Here is a 19117-nt window from a genome sequence, read left to right on the forward strand (position 1 = left end):
GTGTGTGTGTGTGTGTACTAACCTACAGCATGTTGAAACTGCGTAGCACGGAGCCCAGAATATTGCATGTGATGTTCATGCTGTATTTTATGAAGGCCTCTATGTTGAGTTATTCAGGAAGTGGGACAAAAGTTGTTTCATTAGTATTTTAATAACATTTTAAGTTCATCCTTTTCCTCAGGCTGCTTTTACCAGCACACAAAGACACTTCACAGACACTTGGAGGACTATTTCAGCTAGTATTACCTTAGGTATTTCTATATTTGCCACAGTTTTAAAAATGTTATTTTAATACTGAACTACTATGCCTGACAGCATGTTCTAATACTTGGAATGCACATGTAGTGTAGACTAGGGCTGAAATGATTAGTCTAAATTAATTGTAAGTCGATGACAGTTGTCAATAAGAATACAAAATACCACTAGTTCTCCATCTACGCAGCTGGAGAATCAAATTGCTAGCTCTGAAACCATATTTGGTTTGAAGACTTTGAACTACAACGCTCATTAGCGTTCATGCTAGAGTCTACTTCTTATCTGACTTACTCACGTGAACAATCATTTTGTCATGCACATTTTTAAGGTTGTTGAACCAGCGACCAATAAAACGTTAGCTGTTTGTAGGCTATATGGCTAATGAGCTTCTCAGATGCAGTTAAACAGCATGTAAACTTTCCTGCAAATACATATTGTGTGGTTCTTACTGTTCAATACTACTGCTAACGGCACAGTCTGCACATGACTTCTTTGCTGTAGTGTGAGTTTGTCTACTTTTCCCCCACCAAGGCTCAGCCTACATGCTGCTGTCTATTGACACAGACGCCCCCAATCTAACCGGTTGAGACAAAAGGAAGTGTTTCTGATGTTTCCCCAAAGGCCTTTTTTCTTTGCTTTTTAAATAATAAAAAGAAGTCTGTGTAACCTGCATGTCTTCAAACTATGGGAGAAAACTCGAGCACCTGGAGAAAAGAAAAAAACATTTTCCTTATTTTCATTTGTCTTTTTCTTGCTCCTGCTTCTCCCCAGCTAAATCTTCCCATCCAAAGAAGGCAGGGTGCACAACAAAAACCACGGCTGCCTCCACCCTCACCCCTCGTTCTCGTGCGACTAAGGACGACGGCGCTGCAGCACAGACTGGTGGGACAGATGCAAGGACCAACCGGAAATCAGACACTCCCACCTCTTCCCCCGTACCTCAAAAGGGCTCTGCAGAGACTCATAGCCAGCCCGGGGAGTTAAAATCCTCGCCTCTCTCCTCAAACACCAAGCCTGCCTCGTCGAAAGCCTCAGGCAATCAGACAGAGGGAATTCAGGCTGCTGCTCAGCCTGGTGTCGAGCCTAAATCTGCTCCCAAAGCCACTGCTGCGGGTGAGGAGACCCACAAAGGTATGGCTCCTGAACCCACAGTCCAGTGTTCCCATATCAACTCTGCTACCGAGGACACTTCCTTCACAGAGGGAGAGAGAGACAGCAGCTCAAAGGGGGATAGACAGGGGAGAACGGGAGGGGAGGGAGGAGCAGAAGAAAAGAAGAAAGGAGAAACGGCATCTGCTGTGGAGAACGGCCTGAGGTAAAAATCTAGTAGAGACAGAAGAGTTGTTGAAACATGCCTTATGTTTGTCTTCTCTGCTTGTCAGTCTGATACTTCTAGAGCACATTACATATCCACACATAGTCTTACTGGAGTCACTTGATAATACGGATTTTCATTTAAGCAATGGGTTAAATTAATTGTGTGCAATAAGGAAATGTATTAATCATTTGTGAATCCAGCTTTACAAATTTCTGTATTTGTTCTATTGCAACAAATGTCTTGTTATTGCTTCCTGCAGGTCGGCAGAGCGCCCGGCTGAAAAGCCGCAGGGCCTCAGCGTGAACACGGAGAAGGCCGAGGTGACGGTGATCCCTGATAGGCCGAGAGACAGCCAAACTAGTGACTCTGATTCCGATGGACCAATCCTGTACCGCGATGAGGAGGATGAGGAGGAAGACGAGTACACAACCAGTATGGCATTAGTTTTTTAACACATCACACAATAATTGAAAAACATTTTAGAGAAGCTCCACATGACTACAGATCATTTCATTAAGAATATGCTATTAATTTTGTAATGGGTTTCAAATGCTGGCCTAAGAAAGAAGCATGACACTGAGTTAGCAGTTCATTATGTTCTTCCTGTTCTTTCACGCAGTTTGAACATCCTGACAAGTCAGTGTCACCTGCAGATTGTGGTATAATTCAATTTTCATCCATTTGAACAGAAGAAGTGACAATAGTGACTTTCAGGGTGTGATGATAATTTCAAAATTGTATCAAATTATGTATTTTATTCAATTACAGTGCAAGAAATCATGGATAGCTATTTTTAATATTAATAATCATAAGCGAGTACATTCTAAGAAGTAATGCCAGCTAGAGCCTTATTACTACACTGCAAACTTCACATGCATCTTATGGAGGTTCAGCTAAAGTGCCGTGTAAGTTTAGTTAGTGATGTTTCTCCCAAAGCCAGTGTCAGACTAGGGTTTTGACACTGAATCTATCTATCTTCACGTGTCGGAGGGTTGATTGCAGACTGTGTCACAAAGTCATATCTGAACATAATTTCTGTGTTTAAATGATTGTGACTAATCTTTATCCACGATGGACACTCATAAGACATGTATCATCACTGAATGGCTACAGTGGTTGATGCTTTATTATTATCTGCAGCTGATCTACACACAGGTTGTTTCAAGGCCCTCAGTGACTAGTTCTTTGTGTTCTTCTCTGTTCCAGGCTCTCTGGCAATTAAGATCCGCAGACGAGACACCCTGAACATCAAGCTGGGGAACCGACCTAGCAAGAAAGAGCTAGAGGAGAAAAACATTCTGCCTCGGAGCTCCGAGACAGAGAGACACGAGCTTCGCCAACAAATAGGCAGCAAACTAGTCAGGTACAGACTCAGACACACACACACACACTCAGCATGGTGTGAAAATGAATCTAGGTGTGAATTTTCATCATAGATTTGGCTGGGATGTGGGGTAACTTTTTGGTGTAGTTGTGGGTGGTGTACTGGTACAAATGATGCACAGTAAAAATCTGTGCTGAAGTTTACTTTGACTTTTTCTACCAGTTGAGGCAAAAAGGCTGGTGGCAAACAGCCCTTGGATTAAAACAAAAAAAGGGTGTTGTTGTGATAAGTCTTGTTGTTTTTCTGTAGAAGTCACTGTGTAAGGTTTAAATCATTTCCTATCTGCTCCTTGTAAAGAAGTATGTGAACACAAGTTTTCTCTTTCCAGGCGCCTGAGCCAAAGACCCACCACAGAGGAGCTGGAGCAGAGAAACATCCTCAAGCGTAAGTTATCTGGAATACACTATTAAACTGAGGGGTGACGCGATGCAACACTTTTATGATTATTGTGATGTTTAGAAGCTTAAATGTTTTTTTGCAATGACAATATCAGGAAGTATCAGTATGGTTGCATGAAAATGTGTGTGGAGCTACTCTGGTTTCCAAGCTTGCTGAAAATGTATTCACACCTAACAAATTTAGACTTAACGCCCTGCACTACCTCATCTGATATGTGGTGGGGATGTGTATACATGCCAGTAAAAAAAAATCTAAGAAAGCCGATGTTAACACACTGTTACAACATGCAGCCACAGAAGCTGTCCATTTTTATTCCTGGCACAAAGAGGAGGTCCACACAGGTCATAATTGCAACAACACGCAGCAACAGTATGCCAGATACGACCTTGTGAGTCTCATTAATCAGATAGATGAGACCGATATGCCTGTCTAAATTATGAGTTACTGTCTATTAGAAGCTTTGTGAGATGAACCGATGTGGTTGGCCACACTGAGGTCTGTGTTATTTTAGAGACTGCCTCAAGATTGGGATGATTTTTCATCATTACTTTGGTCACCACAGTAATAAAAGTTAGTTCAGGTCAGTCGGTTAGACACACACTACATACCCACCTTAATAAATATTAAATAGACAGAAATATTCAGTCAAATTTGTATGTCATGTTACCAAGCAGGATTTAATTAATTCATTCATCATTCAGCTGGATTTATTTTTTATGCCAGCTTTGCATTTCAGAGACTTAAAAGAGGCATTAAAGCTTTGGGTTTTTACGATTTCACAGTCATTTTTCTCTTGGCGTGACTGAGCCAATTCAAATAGCTTGTTGTCCTGCTAAATACTGAGTAGTTATGTAATATCTGTTGCTTTATGCTAAGTGAAAAATGATAGCAAGCAGTCCACAATCAACCAGTTTGTATCCAGTGGATAAAACACAGGAAATTAAAATTATATGTCAGATAGCATCCAATACTTAGGTGGTATATTGTAGGGAAATAATTACAACAACAGTATACCATGACTACAAATTATTTGAACAAGTTCCTCCATTTGGGTCTAAAGTTTATCCATGAGTGAACACTTCCAGTTCTTTAAGGCTGTAATTAAATATACAACAGCTGTTACAACAACTGCTAGAATGAACCTTCACCTTCACAACTGACGGCTGCAGTGATACTGATCTAGTGTGTTAACAAGTGTCTTGTTAAAACTGGAGCAAAAAACTTTGCAGGGCATGTGTACCTTTTGTAACCAGATGTTAAGATAAGCCGTTTTTTGCAACTTCAGCAGGAAGATGACTGATATTTATTGTAATTAAGTAAGAGACACAGACAGAAAAAAGTAGCCATACACAGTTGCCCTGATTATGGGAAAGAGGAGTTAGGTGACTGGTTTCTGTGCTGTGAATCCCAGATGGCTTCTATTTCAATCTCTGATGGGACCACTAGAGGTCAAAGAGTTGACCAGCATCCCAGGCCAAGTTGTTTACACACACACACACACACACATATATATATATACTGTACATCCATGACAAGGACAGAAAAGTGAATGCAGCACAGATTCAACTCCAATGATTCATTCTGTCTCTAAAGGACATCTAAGGACATAATTATCCCCCTTTGCTTTTGTATATGTTAGGCCACTCACACCGCTTCATAACCACGGGCACGATTAAATATGAAACACATCTTGCCGTTATAAATAGAAGCAGAAGCTTGTTGCAGGCACAGAGGGTGTGAAATGACTCTTGGTTCTCTGCATGCAGAAAAGAATGAAGCAGAGGAGCAAGAAGCCAAGCAGGAGATTAAAAGGAGACTCTCCAGAAAGGTACTGTAAACACCAACCCTACACACACATAAGCTAGAACAGAAAGGACAGAGTGAGTCTATATTTAGCTGCTAATATGTTTTGCTCCACCTTATGAGTGATGTTAGGAGGCAGAAAAGATGCTTTGTGCGGAGAGATAAGTCCATCTAGTGGACACAGATGGAACTGAAACTCTTCTTTCAGCTGAGATGTTAAATGGGCATTTTCTGTATCTCTAGCTCTTGTGATAAAAGATCACAGTTGCTTCTTGGAAAAATTTTTAAGAATGAATACAACGTATAAACACAAATACAGCATGTTACTGACTTTAATATAACATAAATTCCCTCCTTCATTTTGACGTTTATAGTCTAATTTCTCTCTCCCTTTCTGTGTGTAGCTGAGTGTGAGGCCCACAGTGGCAGAGCTCGTCGCTCGCAGGATCCTGCGTTTTAATGAGTATGTGGAGGTAACAGATGCCAAGGATTATGACCGGCGGGCAGACAAACCCTGGACACGGCTTACTCCTGCTGACAAGGTGCTACAGTTAATACACTATATTGTGAAATCTGGATTTTTTGGTTTGATTGACTGCTTTTTTTCTCTCATTATATTATTAACTTATACGCCTGTCTGTGGTGCTTGTAAGTGTACTACAGGCAGTTACAGGACGTCAAAGTACATGGACTTACCTTACCTGTGGCACGTCAAAAGTTTTTTATATAATTTAATATAGTTTAATGAATATAATAATACTATGTTATTATTATTAATTGATAATGACAAAAATCGACATAATTGTGCAAACAAAGAACAACACAAATGTTTACTGCTGTGTACATGTAAAAATGATCTTACCAGCACTTTTTTAACTTTTGTCTGTCAACATTGGAACATTAAACTGTGAATTGTGGGGAAGTCTGCCGCAGCGCAGATTTATGGAAAGAACTTCCACAAGAAGAGCTCAAAAAGTCCAAATGAGAGGCCACAGAGTGGATGTGATTAGAGCAGACTGAGTAATAGCTGTTTTGATGTGTTTATGGGGAGAGACAGTTGGCCTTGTCCTGCTAGGTGCATTTTTATCATTTTGTGTGTTTGTGTGTGTTTGTGTGTGTGTCTACCCCTCAGGCTGCTATCCGTAAGGAGCTGAATGAGTTTAAGAGCCGAGAGATGGAGGTTCATGAAGACAGCAAACAGTTCACCAGGTACTCGAGCGGTCGATGACCTCCACCATTTAGCTCGACTCTGGCGATAACTCACGCTTCATTAGTAATTTATCACCGTAAATCCTGCTGTTTATTAGCTCACATTGATCAATATTTATATTATTCTGGTTGCCCAAAGCCATTTCCTTTAACCACATTAAAGTCATGATATACACCTGGGTCAACTCCAGTTCATTAGCCTCAGGCATCGACTGCCAATAAAGTTAAAGCTCACTCGATTATATGTTGTGGATCTGGGTAACATGTTGTTATAGTGTATCCAGCAGTTAGTCCATCAGTAAAACATTAATACCTGGCAGAAATTCTTCACCTTTATAATTCAAAAATCTGCAATTGAGAAATATCTTTTTTTGTGTAAATCACTCTTCTGTATGTTGTACTGCTTTATTTTTCCAAGGTCTTTTGACAAGTCAAGCTGCAGTAGTAGCATACATCCTGATAATTATGTAAAGAATAAATGTATGGCCGCAGTTTAAACACAAAAGTGCACTGAACACCATTACCTCCAGTACCTTTTCATTCTCTAAAGCCATTGGAAGCAGCTCAAGGTAACATAAATTCATTTTCAAAGGGCAGGTGTTGGAGCAGTGTTTTTGTGCCTGTTGAAGATCCATATGGGAGAGAAACAATTTTTTGCATTGAATATCTCCAGCTTTATCAAGTTTGAATAAGAACTCATATGTAATTTGAACAAACACTTTTAGCACATAGCCTCAGCTTAAACTACGTTGTATGTGCGTATATTATTGCTCTAAAGTGACAGAAACTTTAAAAACCTTGCAAGATACAATGAACAACAGAGGCATCTAAACAAAAAGTCATCTGTATTGATTGCTTTATAGTCTAATCTTGTGTATGTGTGTATTATATTTTCTTGAATTAAAGCCTGTGTGTTTGTGTTTTTTTTCAGATTCCATCGGCCCTGAGCGCTCTCACTGCCAGCTGGACGTCAGCACCACAAGCTCTCCGGTCTACAGCTCCCAGCAGTCCCCCGGTCCTTCAGACCCTCAGTACGCAGCTCAGTCTACTTTGCTTTGGGATCCTCTTGCACCTGATGATATGTTTATTTGACAGCTACAGGTGTGTCTTAAGGCCTCAGTCAATCAAGGGACACCAGTGAAACATTTGCACATATCTAAAATCAATGGTGTCTATAGCATTCTGATTAGAACCATTTATTTATTGCAGATGGCCAGATCCTTCTGGTATGTGATGGGTTTTTTGTTGTCTGTTTTTGGTTCACTTCTGGCCTTGTAATGAGACGTTCAATGGAGGAAAAATGGGCAAAATGACCCTCGTAGTAATGAATGTGGCTCAATTGTACTTAAGAGTTTGTGTACTTATGTACGTATGCCTTGCCATAAACTGCCAAATGGCCATGTATGGGCATCCTCCTAGGCCAGGAAATGGGAGCAATTGGATGGTTGTGTGCTGATGTCAGTGCTTATGTCACAGATCCGAGGGGAGGAGAGGCAGTTTGTGCTGCCCCTATGTGCCTCTTGGAGTTGAATCTGAAATACTGCAGTTCATTTTTGCCACTAGAGGGCATTATATTATAAGAGTTATAGAATGTAAGTACAGAGATGTGTATGTAGATGAAGAACAGCCTGCGAGTGTTATATTTATAACTGCTGAAGCTGAGAGTTCGGTGGAAACCTGAGGCTTTAAGAGTGAAGTGCAATGAAAATCATTTAAATTCTAGCCAATTCCAATCCCTCAGCACTCTTCCTGATGATACATAATGATCATGTACCATCATATATCCTGTGTTGAGTTATTAAGTGCAAATCTCTGATCACAAAGTGCTGGACTTGCTGTTTAGAGGGCTTTGACTCAAGTTTTTTATTTTAGGCTTTTGGCTGGAGCTCTTACTCAGAGTGACTTGGTGCCAAAGAAAAAAGCAGAAATTTGATTTGATTGTATTTTGGCCTTATTTTAACGTTTACAGGTTCAATTTTGTTGACTTCATATAAAGGTTTTATGAATGAGAACAAGCACTGAGAGTTTCACCACTGAAGCAATCAACCGGCTTTAAGAAGAAGTGGAGGTACTTTATTTTCCATTTCCTCAAACTGTCAGCCTGTGATAGAAATGTAAGAAGAGACTTGGTGACAAGTAGCCCTTTTCCACTTTGTCCTAACATGCACCTTGAATCCAGATCTGTTTCTCTTTTGGCTTCCAAACTGTAGAATTTATCATGGACCTGAAAATTTAAAGGAATTGTTCAACATTTGCAAAAATACACTAGAAAAATGTGTCAGTTATTTCTTTAGTCAGTCAACAGGAAACTAATCTGAAACTAATGTCATAATCGATTTCAGTAATTTAAAGAAAACTGTTGCTGCTCAGGTGGAGATTTGATGCTGTTTTTGTCATGTATGATATTAAACTGAATACCGTAGGGATCTGGATAAAACAAGCAATTCAGATTGAATTTAGAAAATTATAATAGGAATTTTCTATTTTAGAGATGAAACAATAAATCAATTAATAAAGAAAATAATCGACAAATTGTCTAAGTAATTGTTAGTTGCAGCGCTATAATGTAAATGTACACTCTAATTTCTGTACGCTAAATATAGAGCTACAGCAAACAGGCCATTAGCTTAGATTAGCATAAACTGGCTCTTCAGTTTTTGTAAACATTAAATATATATATAATAAATGTTTACTAAGAGGCACTGGTAGACATTTTTTTAACCTTTAAACAGAGCCAGCCTAGCTGTTTCCCCCTCTTTCCAGTCTTTATGCTAAGCTAAGCTAATCGCCTGCTGGTTGTAGCTTCATATTTAGCGCAGAGGCTATTTCTCAAAGTGTTGAACTATTCCTTTAATATCACATGTAAGGCAAAGCTAAAACATTGATGCGTCTTATAGTGATCTAAGCTGGCACAAGGGAGGTTATGAAGTAGCATTTCAACCCATTTTATATTCCACTGCTCTTTGGGATTAAATTTGTTTTTGCACTCTTTTTAGAAGTCTGAATTGAATTGTATTGTTAAGAGATTAAAGACAAATAGGTAACAGTGTTGGCTGCACAACAACTTAACTACACTGAAGAGGATTTACTTTTGTTTAAATGTGCAGATACACAGAAAGTTGGTCTATGTGTGGAATTATGTTTTTTGGACATTTGTCTCACAGTTTGGTGCATTTATAGATTTTCTGCTTCAAGTGATTCATCATGATAGAATCCAGATACTCGAGACGTATGTCAATGCAAAATGTAGAGGCGATCAATTAATAATGATTTGTTTTTGTGTGAATGCCAGAATGTTTGGCTGACTAAAAGAAACTGGAGCCTATACCTTTCTCTCTAAAATATTTTAGGACTAATATAAGAAGCTGGGACCTTTACTCATTGCAGTGGATATAAAAGTTAAACAAAACGTTCTTTCTCCTCCCAGCATATTTGGACTATAAAGGAGTTGTTTGCTGAAAAGTGATTGACAGATTGAGCTTGCTGACGTCTGAAGGCTTGTGTTCTCATAATAGATCTCCGACCCCTCGTCATCCTAACAAAAAGTAAAGAAAAGGACAGATTGATTCTTCCTGCTTCTGAATGTGCATAGGTTGTAACATGAAGTGATGTACAGTGATGGAAAAGAACCAACAGTATTCAATAATGTCAATATGTATGTTGTTATATATTGATTATTTTGTACAGAATGTATATCGAGCATGTGCATACATTGAAATCAATTTTACTACCAATATGATACAATAGAATTTTGATGTGAATGTTTTAAGCTCTGATTGTAATTGTCTTGTTTTTTTTTTAATCATCCTCAGTCAATTGTAATGAGATTAACAGTTCATCACATATATACGTGCTGTTTTTAGGCAGCATATTAATCACAGTATGTTAAATAATTGTCATGCCTGTTCATCTGTTTCCTAAGCAGACCATGTATAAGACATTATATAGGTAGTGATAAATCTCTCTCTGGTTATTTTGTATTCGTTCCACCTTCACTTCAACTGAAGTCAGCTGGTGCAGTGCAGCGGGTATTTCATGGATGGTGACTCAGTTTAAAAGCAATTTATAATCCTTTCTGGACCTTTACTTTTGATTCATTTCATCAGATGACCATAGTGCATACTGCACAAACTAGAAAAAACGGATGGATGTGACTTTAATCTTAATCATGATAAACATGCTCAAGTTTTAACTACATGCGATTAGGTACAGTAAATAATCTGAAAGTAAGCATGAGTCTGAGCGGTAGTGTGAAATTAGCTTCTGTAAAGGGGAACACGGTGCGCACTAAGAGCAAATACTGTAATAAAAGACCAGAAAGCTCTTATTTTTTTATACACAAATTAAAAGTCTTACCTCGTGGTACAGCTCTGATTCCGTCATGGCTGACGACGTAAATATGCTGCTTGCACCACAAAAATACAATACATTAATCCAGATAAAGTGTAACTGGTAACATTTATTTTAACCCAGCCTATTTAGCATTTAAGCAGTATATAGTCAATGAATAAAAGGTTATGTAGGTGTGTAAGCAGATATAAAGACATTTAAAGGTGCTATAACTAATATTTTTGTAACAATAATTAATGATATATGAAGTGACAATGTGAATAGTGATGAACCTACAGGGCATTATCACCTGAATCTGCAGCTTTCCCCAGCTTTACTGAGCTTTATAGTGAGTTTCAGCTCATTGTTTTGGTTCACTATCACCGCTCGTAGTGTTGTTTTCGGCCACAGCTGGCAACTGTTGTCAGCCACAAAAAAACCACTGTACACTACCTGCGCAGCAGACACCCAGTTACCGACTAGCTGGTGAATATAGTGGAGCATGTGGTGAGCTAAAGATAATGTCCTCAGGAGCAGGTAGAGACCAAAACCTGAGCTAAAAGAGTTAATATTAAGGACTTACATTCATCAGGAGGCCAGAAAAAAGACTCAAAATGAATTGTAATGTAACAGCTGGATGTGTAAATAAGCAACTATTCGCCATATCAACCTAAAAGGTGATAATAATTTATCAATACAGTGTTTGATAATGTATTGGTAACAACTTAAACTCCTCATGAAGCATCCACAACTGCTGAATAAACATGAATACTTTGCAATATATTTGCAATCTTATATAATGTATACACAGGCATACATGGTTTTAAACCTGTCTGTGAATGATTTGTACATGTGTACAAATGATTGTTAAGGAAATGCTTTGTAACACTAAGAGTTAGTTATAATAACAGTCATGTTATACTATGCTATCAGTCATTCATTAGCTGTTTATACACCAGTTACGGATGCTTAATCTGAGAGTTTTTAATTGGTGACCAAATACATTAAGAAACACTTGAGACTTAATGTCTTTATGTTTGCTTACAATTTATAAATCATTTATGAAGTGTTTATATGCTGCTTAGGAATACAATATAGAGGTTACATAGTGTTAGCTAATAAGAAGCTTTAGAAATCTTGTCCTGTTTTTTTTTTTTTTTTAAATCTAGGTTAAAAACATTGGTGTCTTTGTAATAATGAAACTACTTACAGGGGAGTCTTGATGTGGACTGTAACCACATCTATCTTTTAAGTCTTGTTTTTTTTTTCCTCCAACACTGATGCGTAATTCCATATTTTAGTCCAGAGTTATGTATAGTATCTGTATAGAGTTTGGAAGAGCCTTGACAGTTGGTGTTTAGTCATAACCAGTCAGTATTAAAGGAGCGAGTCCTGTAAAAACGATAATGGCTGCAGTCTGTTTCATCTCATCTTGTATGAAACTGTAAAATAAACACAATAAACCTTATGAGAGTAAGACCCCAAAGACACTTTCAAATGTAAAATACGGAATAAAATCCAACATACATGTCATTACATTTGAAAAGCAATTTTCTCTATAATTCCACTTGAATTCGTGGCCATTTTGACACTTCCTTTCCCGGCTTGTTATTACAATTAATCTGCAGAACTGGAGACTTTCACCAGTTCATGAAGATGTTTACATTTGTAATGATGTGATGGTGCTTGAGGCTTCCTTTATCACTTCCCCCAATCAGATCCCATCAGGGCCATAATCAGACTGCTGCTGTTGTTGAACGAAAGCCCTTTATCTTCAATGTATAATCTTTTCTTGATCTTGTGAAATCTCAGTTTGGTATTCGTTCGCTGGGGAATCACACTATAAACCTTCCAACTTTAAATGCATTCATTTTCTTTTCACACAACAGATACTCAAAGGAAACACCAAAGGACTGGATATTTAAAAAAACACCCTTTCCTATATGTTTGAGACAAGATTGATCTTTGAAGTTGTAGAATAATGTCATATATCCCCAAAACATCTACTGTTACGTCCAAACTGTATATTGTTTTTGTATATAAAGAATCGTGAAAAAACATCTGTTTTGTCATCTTGTTTTTTTTGTTCTTTCTTTAATCACTTTAGGAATAGTAACAGACTTGAGCATATTAGAGAGGAATGTATAAATAGAAATGTATACTTCAATACATGACAGTTCTAACATGGAAAAAGCATGTTTCCACAAAAAAAATCCAGATAATATATTTGCACATGCCCAACTAGCATGTAAGAAGAAGTGAAATTGAATTGATCCCCATTATCTCTTTTCTATTAATGTAGTATTGCTGGCAGATTTCAGAGTCCTTGAAGGCCGCGTTTCTTAATTCACTATTCAAAGACATGAAATAGAAAGAGCAAGACACTTAGTCTCAGTAGGGTTTTATTTTTAAATACATTACATCATTCCTTGTAGATTTAACTAATTAAAAATTGAGCCAATTCTTTTACAGAGAGGTTCCAAGGATGACTATGATTAAATTTACAGTTTATCTGGAAATGCCAAATTGTAGCAATTAGTACCAATTAAGCCTTTGTAAGGTATAAAAAAAATGAAGAAAGCCTTTAACTCAGCTTTTCTCATCCCCTTTCATGTGCCCTGAATTTGAAAAATTGTTGAGGATGACAGCGTAATTACTCTTACTATAAATCTGCTCTGAACTTTGCTGTGCCTGTGGCTCTCACTGACTTTCCTCTTGGGTTAAAAAAGGACAAACGATTCTGCACAAAGTGAGCTGATGCATATGTATTTTTTATTAACCACAGTAGCTCAGGGGACAATGGGTCTGTTAGTTGGTCCACCACTTCGGTCCTATTTGAAAAATTGGCACGAAATCTGGTACATTGTGCCCAGAGGATGAATACTGTGAACTTTTCCGTAGCGGCATGAGGTTGTCATTTGTGGTTTTGAGGTAAAGGTCTCAACAACTATTAGATGGACTGCTGTGAAATGTTCCCCTCAGAATAAACTGTATCAACCTCAAGTTTTCATTTGGTGCCACATGCAGGTCAGAATTTTTATTTGCCCAGCCTCAGCTGTTCTTGTGTAGTTGTTTACTGTGAGTTCACTGTGAATTACCATGTTAACATGCTAAAAGGCTTAACTATAATTGTAAACCTGCTGAACATATGCATGTTAATATTGAGTGAGCATGTTAGTATTTTAGTATTTAGCCCAAAGCACTGGTGTACAGTCCCACAGAAACTCTTTTCAGACTCAAAGGTAATGTATATAATGTCCCCGTATACTGAAGTCAAAATGAGAGCATTACCACTGTCTCATTTAGTCTGTGCATGTTTCTCCTCCCATCTTTTTACACTTGTGGCTCAGTTGCCTTCTAATAAAACCAAGCGCAAGGAACTCCTGTTAAAATCCTGTGCATGTTGTAATACACACCCTTTTCATTTTACAAATGGAAAATAACACAATTCCAGTTAGTCTAATAGCTGCTTCCCGAGCAGCGAGTCGATATTCAAATTCATCTTCAGTCCACAATATGACAACACAGGACTGAGAGATGAACCACATTACTATGCCGTGCCATTAAAACTACATTTTGCCAAAAAAAGTTTTTCGATAAATATTCAAGATGAATGTGAGTTGTTTGTTTCTGCTGTTTTTTATTTTATGCTTCCTTCGATGCAGGATTTTGCGGTCTTAGAGTGCATGTGTTGCAAACATCTCAGAACCTTTGAATGAGTGTATATTTTGGTTTCTCTGCGAATGACTCAATCAAAGTATCCAATTTCAGCCCTATCTATTCAGCTGCACGAGTACGAACCTGCTTTTAAAGAGGATGTGGGCATAATGGAGTTGGCTCTGAAGGAGAGGACAAGGAAATGAGAACTATAGAGTTTGAAGGAGACGAGGGACAACGAGAGGCCGGAAAAAGACTCCAGAGAAAGAGATGGTAGGAAATGAGAGACAGTCCGAGAGAGAGAGACAGAGACGTGAGTCAGCAGCGGGGCTTACGTTCAACTTTGAAGGCCTTCTCTGATAATTTGATGGCTTTGGAGTTTGTTTTACAGCACATGCTACAACTTGACCTCAGCGACAAGGATGTGAATTGAAGGTTTTGATTTGCTCATGATGTACACCCACCCGCAGACCTCTGCAGCTCCCAAGTTTGACATATATATATTATTCTGACTGGTGATAATCAGTTTTATAGAGCAAAGGAGGACAGCGATATAACTGTAGCAGCTGGTGCTTATATCTGAAAGATACCCTCCTGGACCACAGTGATCATAAACCTCCTGCTCTCTCTTACACACAAACACACACACACACACACACTTCTTTCAGCTGTGAGGACCCACACTCATCCCCTAAATCCTCACCTTTATCTTAAACTTTACTTACCCTTTGTTAACCATACAATCTTCTCCAAAAAGTTTCTTCTTTTCAGCCCCAAAAGTCACACAAGTTGTAAAACACACACATACACACACTCCCTTCGTTAATGAAGTTTCCCAGGCAGGACAGGAAAGGCACTTTTGTCCCTGGCACACTGCCTGGAGGTCTCGGCTGTAATGCAGGTCTACTCCTCAATTGGAAAAGGGTGACTATTAATCATCAGTCTAATATCCTGCGAGGTCACAAAAAGTGTGATTATTAGAGGGTTTACTCCGAGCGGTCATACTGTTCATATTAGTCATTCCACTTCTCAAATGACTTGCACTCTTTGCAAAAGAGTGTGAGGTTATAAAAGATTAACAGTGCAGCAAAGAAAAAAAAATCAAAATCAAAAGCTTTTATTTTTCTGTGCTTTTATGAAAAATTAATTGTTCAGTGAGGTGTGGGTGAAAACCTTTATTTCAAAAAGACTCTGGATTTTCTATTATCCAAAGATGAGTTTAAGGTAAACTTTCATACTTTAATTGCACAAAACTATTAAAGATACCGTTGAGAAAAATATTCATCATAAAAGTCTAGTGTTCAATTGCGTTCTCCTCCTGAGTGCCATTTCTGTTTGCATTTAGTTGAAGAAAATGATGCCAGACACACACTGCTGCGTTCCTCACAGAAAATATTTATGTGTTTGTCTCCGCTGCACTCATTACTTGTATGTTTTTATCTTGGAGGTTTCCACTCCACTGGTGTCTGAACAGTCGAGATGGAGGAAGGAACAGAAAGTGGGAGAAAAGGAAGGAAGGTTCTGAGGAGTGGGGACGGGGAGGGAGGGGGAGGCGTCAGCAGCGGAGAAGATGAGAGCGGAAGAGTTTAGTGGAGGAGAACAATGGAGAATAAGAGTTAAGGCAGATAGATGGATAAAACAGGTGGGTGGCAGAGAAGGGCAAAGATAATTGGATTGTGGGGGCATTCATATTTGACGAGGGTAAATGTGCTTCCTGGACCTTTTCACCGTTTGGCTGAGCTCCTGTGTAATCAGAGGGGAGAGCAAGTGTGTACTAACGGCCAAACGAGGCACTCACATCAGCATGAACACAGAAAGGCCAAGTGGCTGTTTCATTGTGTCGGGCGCCATTTTAAAATATAAACATGCACCAATGCCACTGCAGTTTACAGCCAGTCTATAGTCTTAACAGGCCTGTGTGAAGGAACAGAATTAATTGGACACTGCAGGGTCAGAGAGGTAAGGTGCTAATGAGTTGCCATTTGAGATAAGATCGATGCAGTGGGTGTTGGGCTGAGAGATGTTCAAGCAGGCCTTTACTTAATGACCTCAGTATGACTGTGATGGAGCCTCACATCACAAGAGATCTGAAGTCAAATTGAGCTGAACATCTTCACTCTGTAGGTGTCAGATTAAGTACCTCCGGATATTTGAAAAACAAAGTGAAATGAGGTGAGGAAAAAGTTATTAATTGCGATAATAACTGAGTATAATAAATCAAATTCCAATAAGGATTCTTTGGGAAACATCCAGGCTACAATCACACTGGAAACAATTTCTTCTTTCAAAAATCAGTCCTGTATCTGACATATGAAAGTGGCCCAAATCAGAATGGAAAAGATCAGATTACATGTGATTTGTGCTGTTCAAAAAAAAAAACAGAATCTGATCTGATCACATATGAGCAAAAAAAAACTGATTTGGGTCACTTGTGTCTGCAATATAAACATTAGTCTATGACTAAAGCCTGAATGACGTGAACTGGTGGGACTTAAATGGTGACAGATTAAAAGGGGATCAATTATGAAACCCTAAAAGCATTAAGTTGAACCATCTGGTCAAAACAAACAGGGACGGGCAACATGGCATTTTGTTTTTTGTCCATTGAGCCAAATTATATTTATCCTTGTTCCAATAACAGCTGCTGTGTTTTTTTAATTTTTTGTGAATTTAAATCAACACTTTCAAAACCAGAGCAGTATAAAGTTGAAGTGTAAACTATTTCCAGTCTAAGTGTACACTTGAAGAGAACATAAGACTTATATTAGGATCCATCCATCAGCTAGAAGCCCTGGTGTGTATTCAACATCTTTATTCACCTCATTTTGTATGTGATCATTAATTTCCAGAAACAAAACAGTTTTTACTGCAAATACATGACGCGTATTATGAGTGTACAAAACTGTTTTTATGTACCTGTACTCTAAAAGTCTTTATAGTGTGTATGTGTGTGTTGGCAGGCAGGAAACTATTTATAGCCACTGTGAAATACTTCAGAAGGAATCGACAAAACAGAACAAGCTTTTTCAGTTAGATGGGGTTTTTTTGCCCCCTTTAAACTCTATCACTGGTGCCTTAAGAATAAACTTAAAAAAAGGGAATTGTTGCATTAAACATTTGTCATGTTAACCAAAAAAGATCTGTCAAAAAAAGGCCAACCATCTCAGCGTGCTAAATAAACAACCTTGTGATGATCAAACCTCTCTCAAGGTGGAAGGTACAGGTGAGTGCCTCAACTACAAAGTGGGTGTTGAAGCTGCCTTTGAGTGCCTATAATCAAAGTACACCCACCTGAAAGCCTTATATTAAAAAAGAGGAGAGTCTGTCTCCGCTGACGTCGCTGGAAACCGAGGAGCAGACGTCTATTTATGTGCTCCTGTCTCGGAGAGAACAACTCAAGCAGTTTATGGGAGTGTTTAATGTATGTGTGCGTGTGTGTGTGTGCGTGCGTGCATGCACAAACAGACCTCACGTTGCTTTCTCGTCTGACTTGGCAGCACCATCTCCACGACTCTCACAGCGAGGACAGATGGCAAGGACTTACCCTACTAAGAAACCCTCCAACACACACACACACACACACACACCCAGACGTGATGCACAACACAAGAACTTCCTTGGCGACCACTGACTTGTCTTTCAATCCAAAAATGAGTCATACTTAGCATCCTCTCCCACCAAGTGTCTGTATTTGTGTGTGTGAAATTGGCCGTCGGTGTGCTTCCATAAATCACCTGAAGTCAGCAAGTCGAACCTCGGTGCCTGCTGCTCTTTTCTAGTCACACATCTCACTGTGCCCGCTGCCCACTTCAGTCCAAACAGAGGTCACTTCAAGCATGTATTCTACTTTAACCAGCCCCAAGGCAATTTACATTATCAAATCATTTTCTCATCTCTACTGGCATAACACTCTTGATCAAAGACACTGAATCTAACTGGAGTAAGTCTCTGAATGTCTACCCTGAGCTGTGTTTCATGGCAGTTTTTAAACCGTAACTGCTTGAGAAGTTCATTTGCACTCTGAAATAGCTTTTACTGGCTTGTCAGACCTGTACATGGAACGCATGGGAATCAGCCGCCTCTTCAAAGATGTTCTTTGATTTTCTTCCGTAACTTGACTGACATATTGTTTCCATGGCAATGCAATGATTTACTTGACTGACTGACTTTACTTACAATGAGACAAAGGAGGACACAGCATTTCAGGCTGTGTTTATACAGGCACAGCTGATCTGTGTGCACTCGTGTGTGGGTGGATGATTGGGTACAAATGTGTGAATATGGTGCATGCGTGAGAGACTGTGTAGGTGGACAACCTTGCCAGACCAAACAAATTCACTGCTGAAATATACAGCCGTGCAGGATAAGCAGTACACGCAGCTCATAAGCTTTATGCAGTTTATCTATCTACATATACACACACAGTCTTCCTCACATACAGTATGCATTTGCTGCATCATTTAATATATCTTCATTGTGACCAAACTTCTTTTTGGTCATTTTCTTTACACAATTCCTTTATATTGTCAGTATCAATGTATATTGTCTTTACTGTACCATTTTAACTTTGATTGTATGTCTCGATCGTGATCATTAAATGTCCTACTTTCCAGAATAAGGGATCGACAGAAGACTTACCTTTTAAAGAAGGAAAAACTATTGAAAAATGTTCCTTTCATTTCATTGAAGACGTTACGGTTTATTTAACACAGTGATTGTGCCGATAAAACATCAGATTATGTTGAATATCAAGGAGTATATTC

At 38.8% G+C, this 19117-nt stretch overlaps 1 protein-coding gene across 3 annotated transcripts in view; it reads left to right on the top strand.

Moving 5' to 3' along the window:
- phactr2 (phosphatase and actin regulator 2) overlaps nucleotides 1–12757 on the top strand; it is a 24776-nt gene extending 12019 nt beyond the window's left edge. For all 3 annotated transcript variants that reach the window (XM_035663088.1, XM_035663086.1, XM_035663089.1), the window contains 8 exons: nucleotides 1027–1570; nucleotides 1833–2005; nucleotides 2780–2936; nucleotides 3286–3341; nucleotides 5123–5184; nucleotides 5564–5701; nucleotides 6292–6368; nucleotides 7300–12757. In XM_035663088.1, coding sequence (XP_035518981.1) covers nucleotides 1027–1570; nucleotides 1833–2005; nucleotides 2780–2936; nucleotides 3286–3341; nucleotides 5123–5184; nucleotides 5564–5701; nucleotides 6292–6368; nucleotides 7300–7315 — 1223 coding nt within the window. In that variant the 3' untranslated portion in view covers nucleotides 7316–12757. The remainder of the gene's footprint in view (nucleotides 1–1026; nucleotides 1571–1832; nucleotides 2006–2779; nucleotides 2937–3285; nucleotides 3342–5122; nucleotides 5185–5563; nucleotides 5702–6291; nucleotides 6369–7299) is intronic.
- Nucleotides 12758–19117: the final 6360 nt, after the last annotated feature.

Source organism: Morone saxatilis, unplaced genomic scaffold (assembly GCF_004916995.1).
Source record: "Morone saxatilis isolate NCDOM2014 unplaced genomic scaffold, NCSU_SB_2.0 Contig19, whole genome shotgun sequence".
NCBI classification, from domain to species: Eukaryota; Metazoa; Chordata; class Actinopteri; family Moronidae; genus Morone; species Morone saxatilis.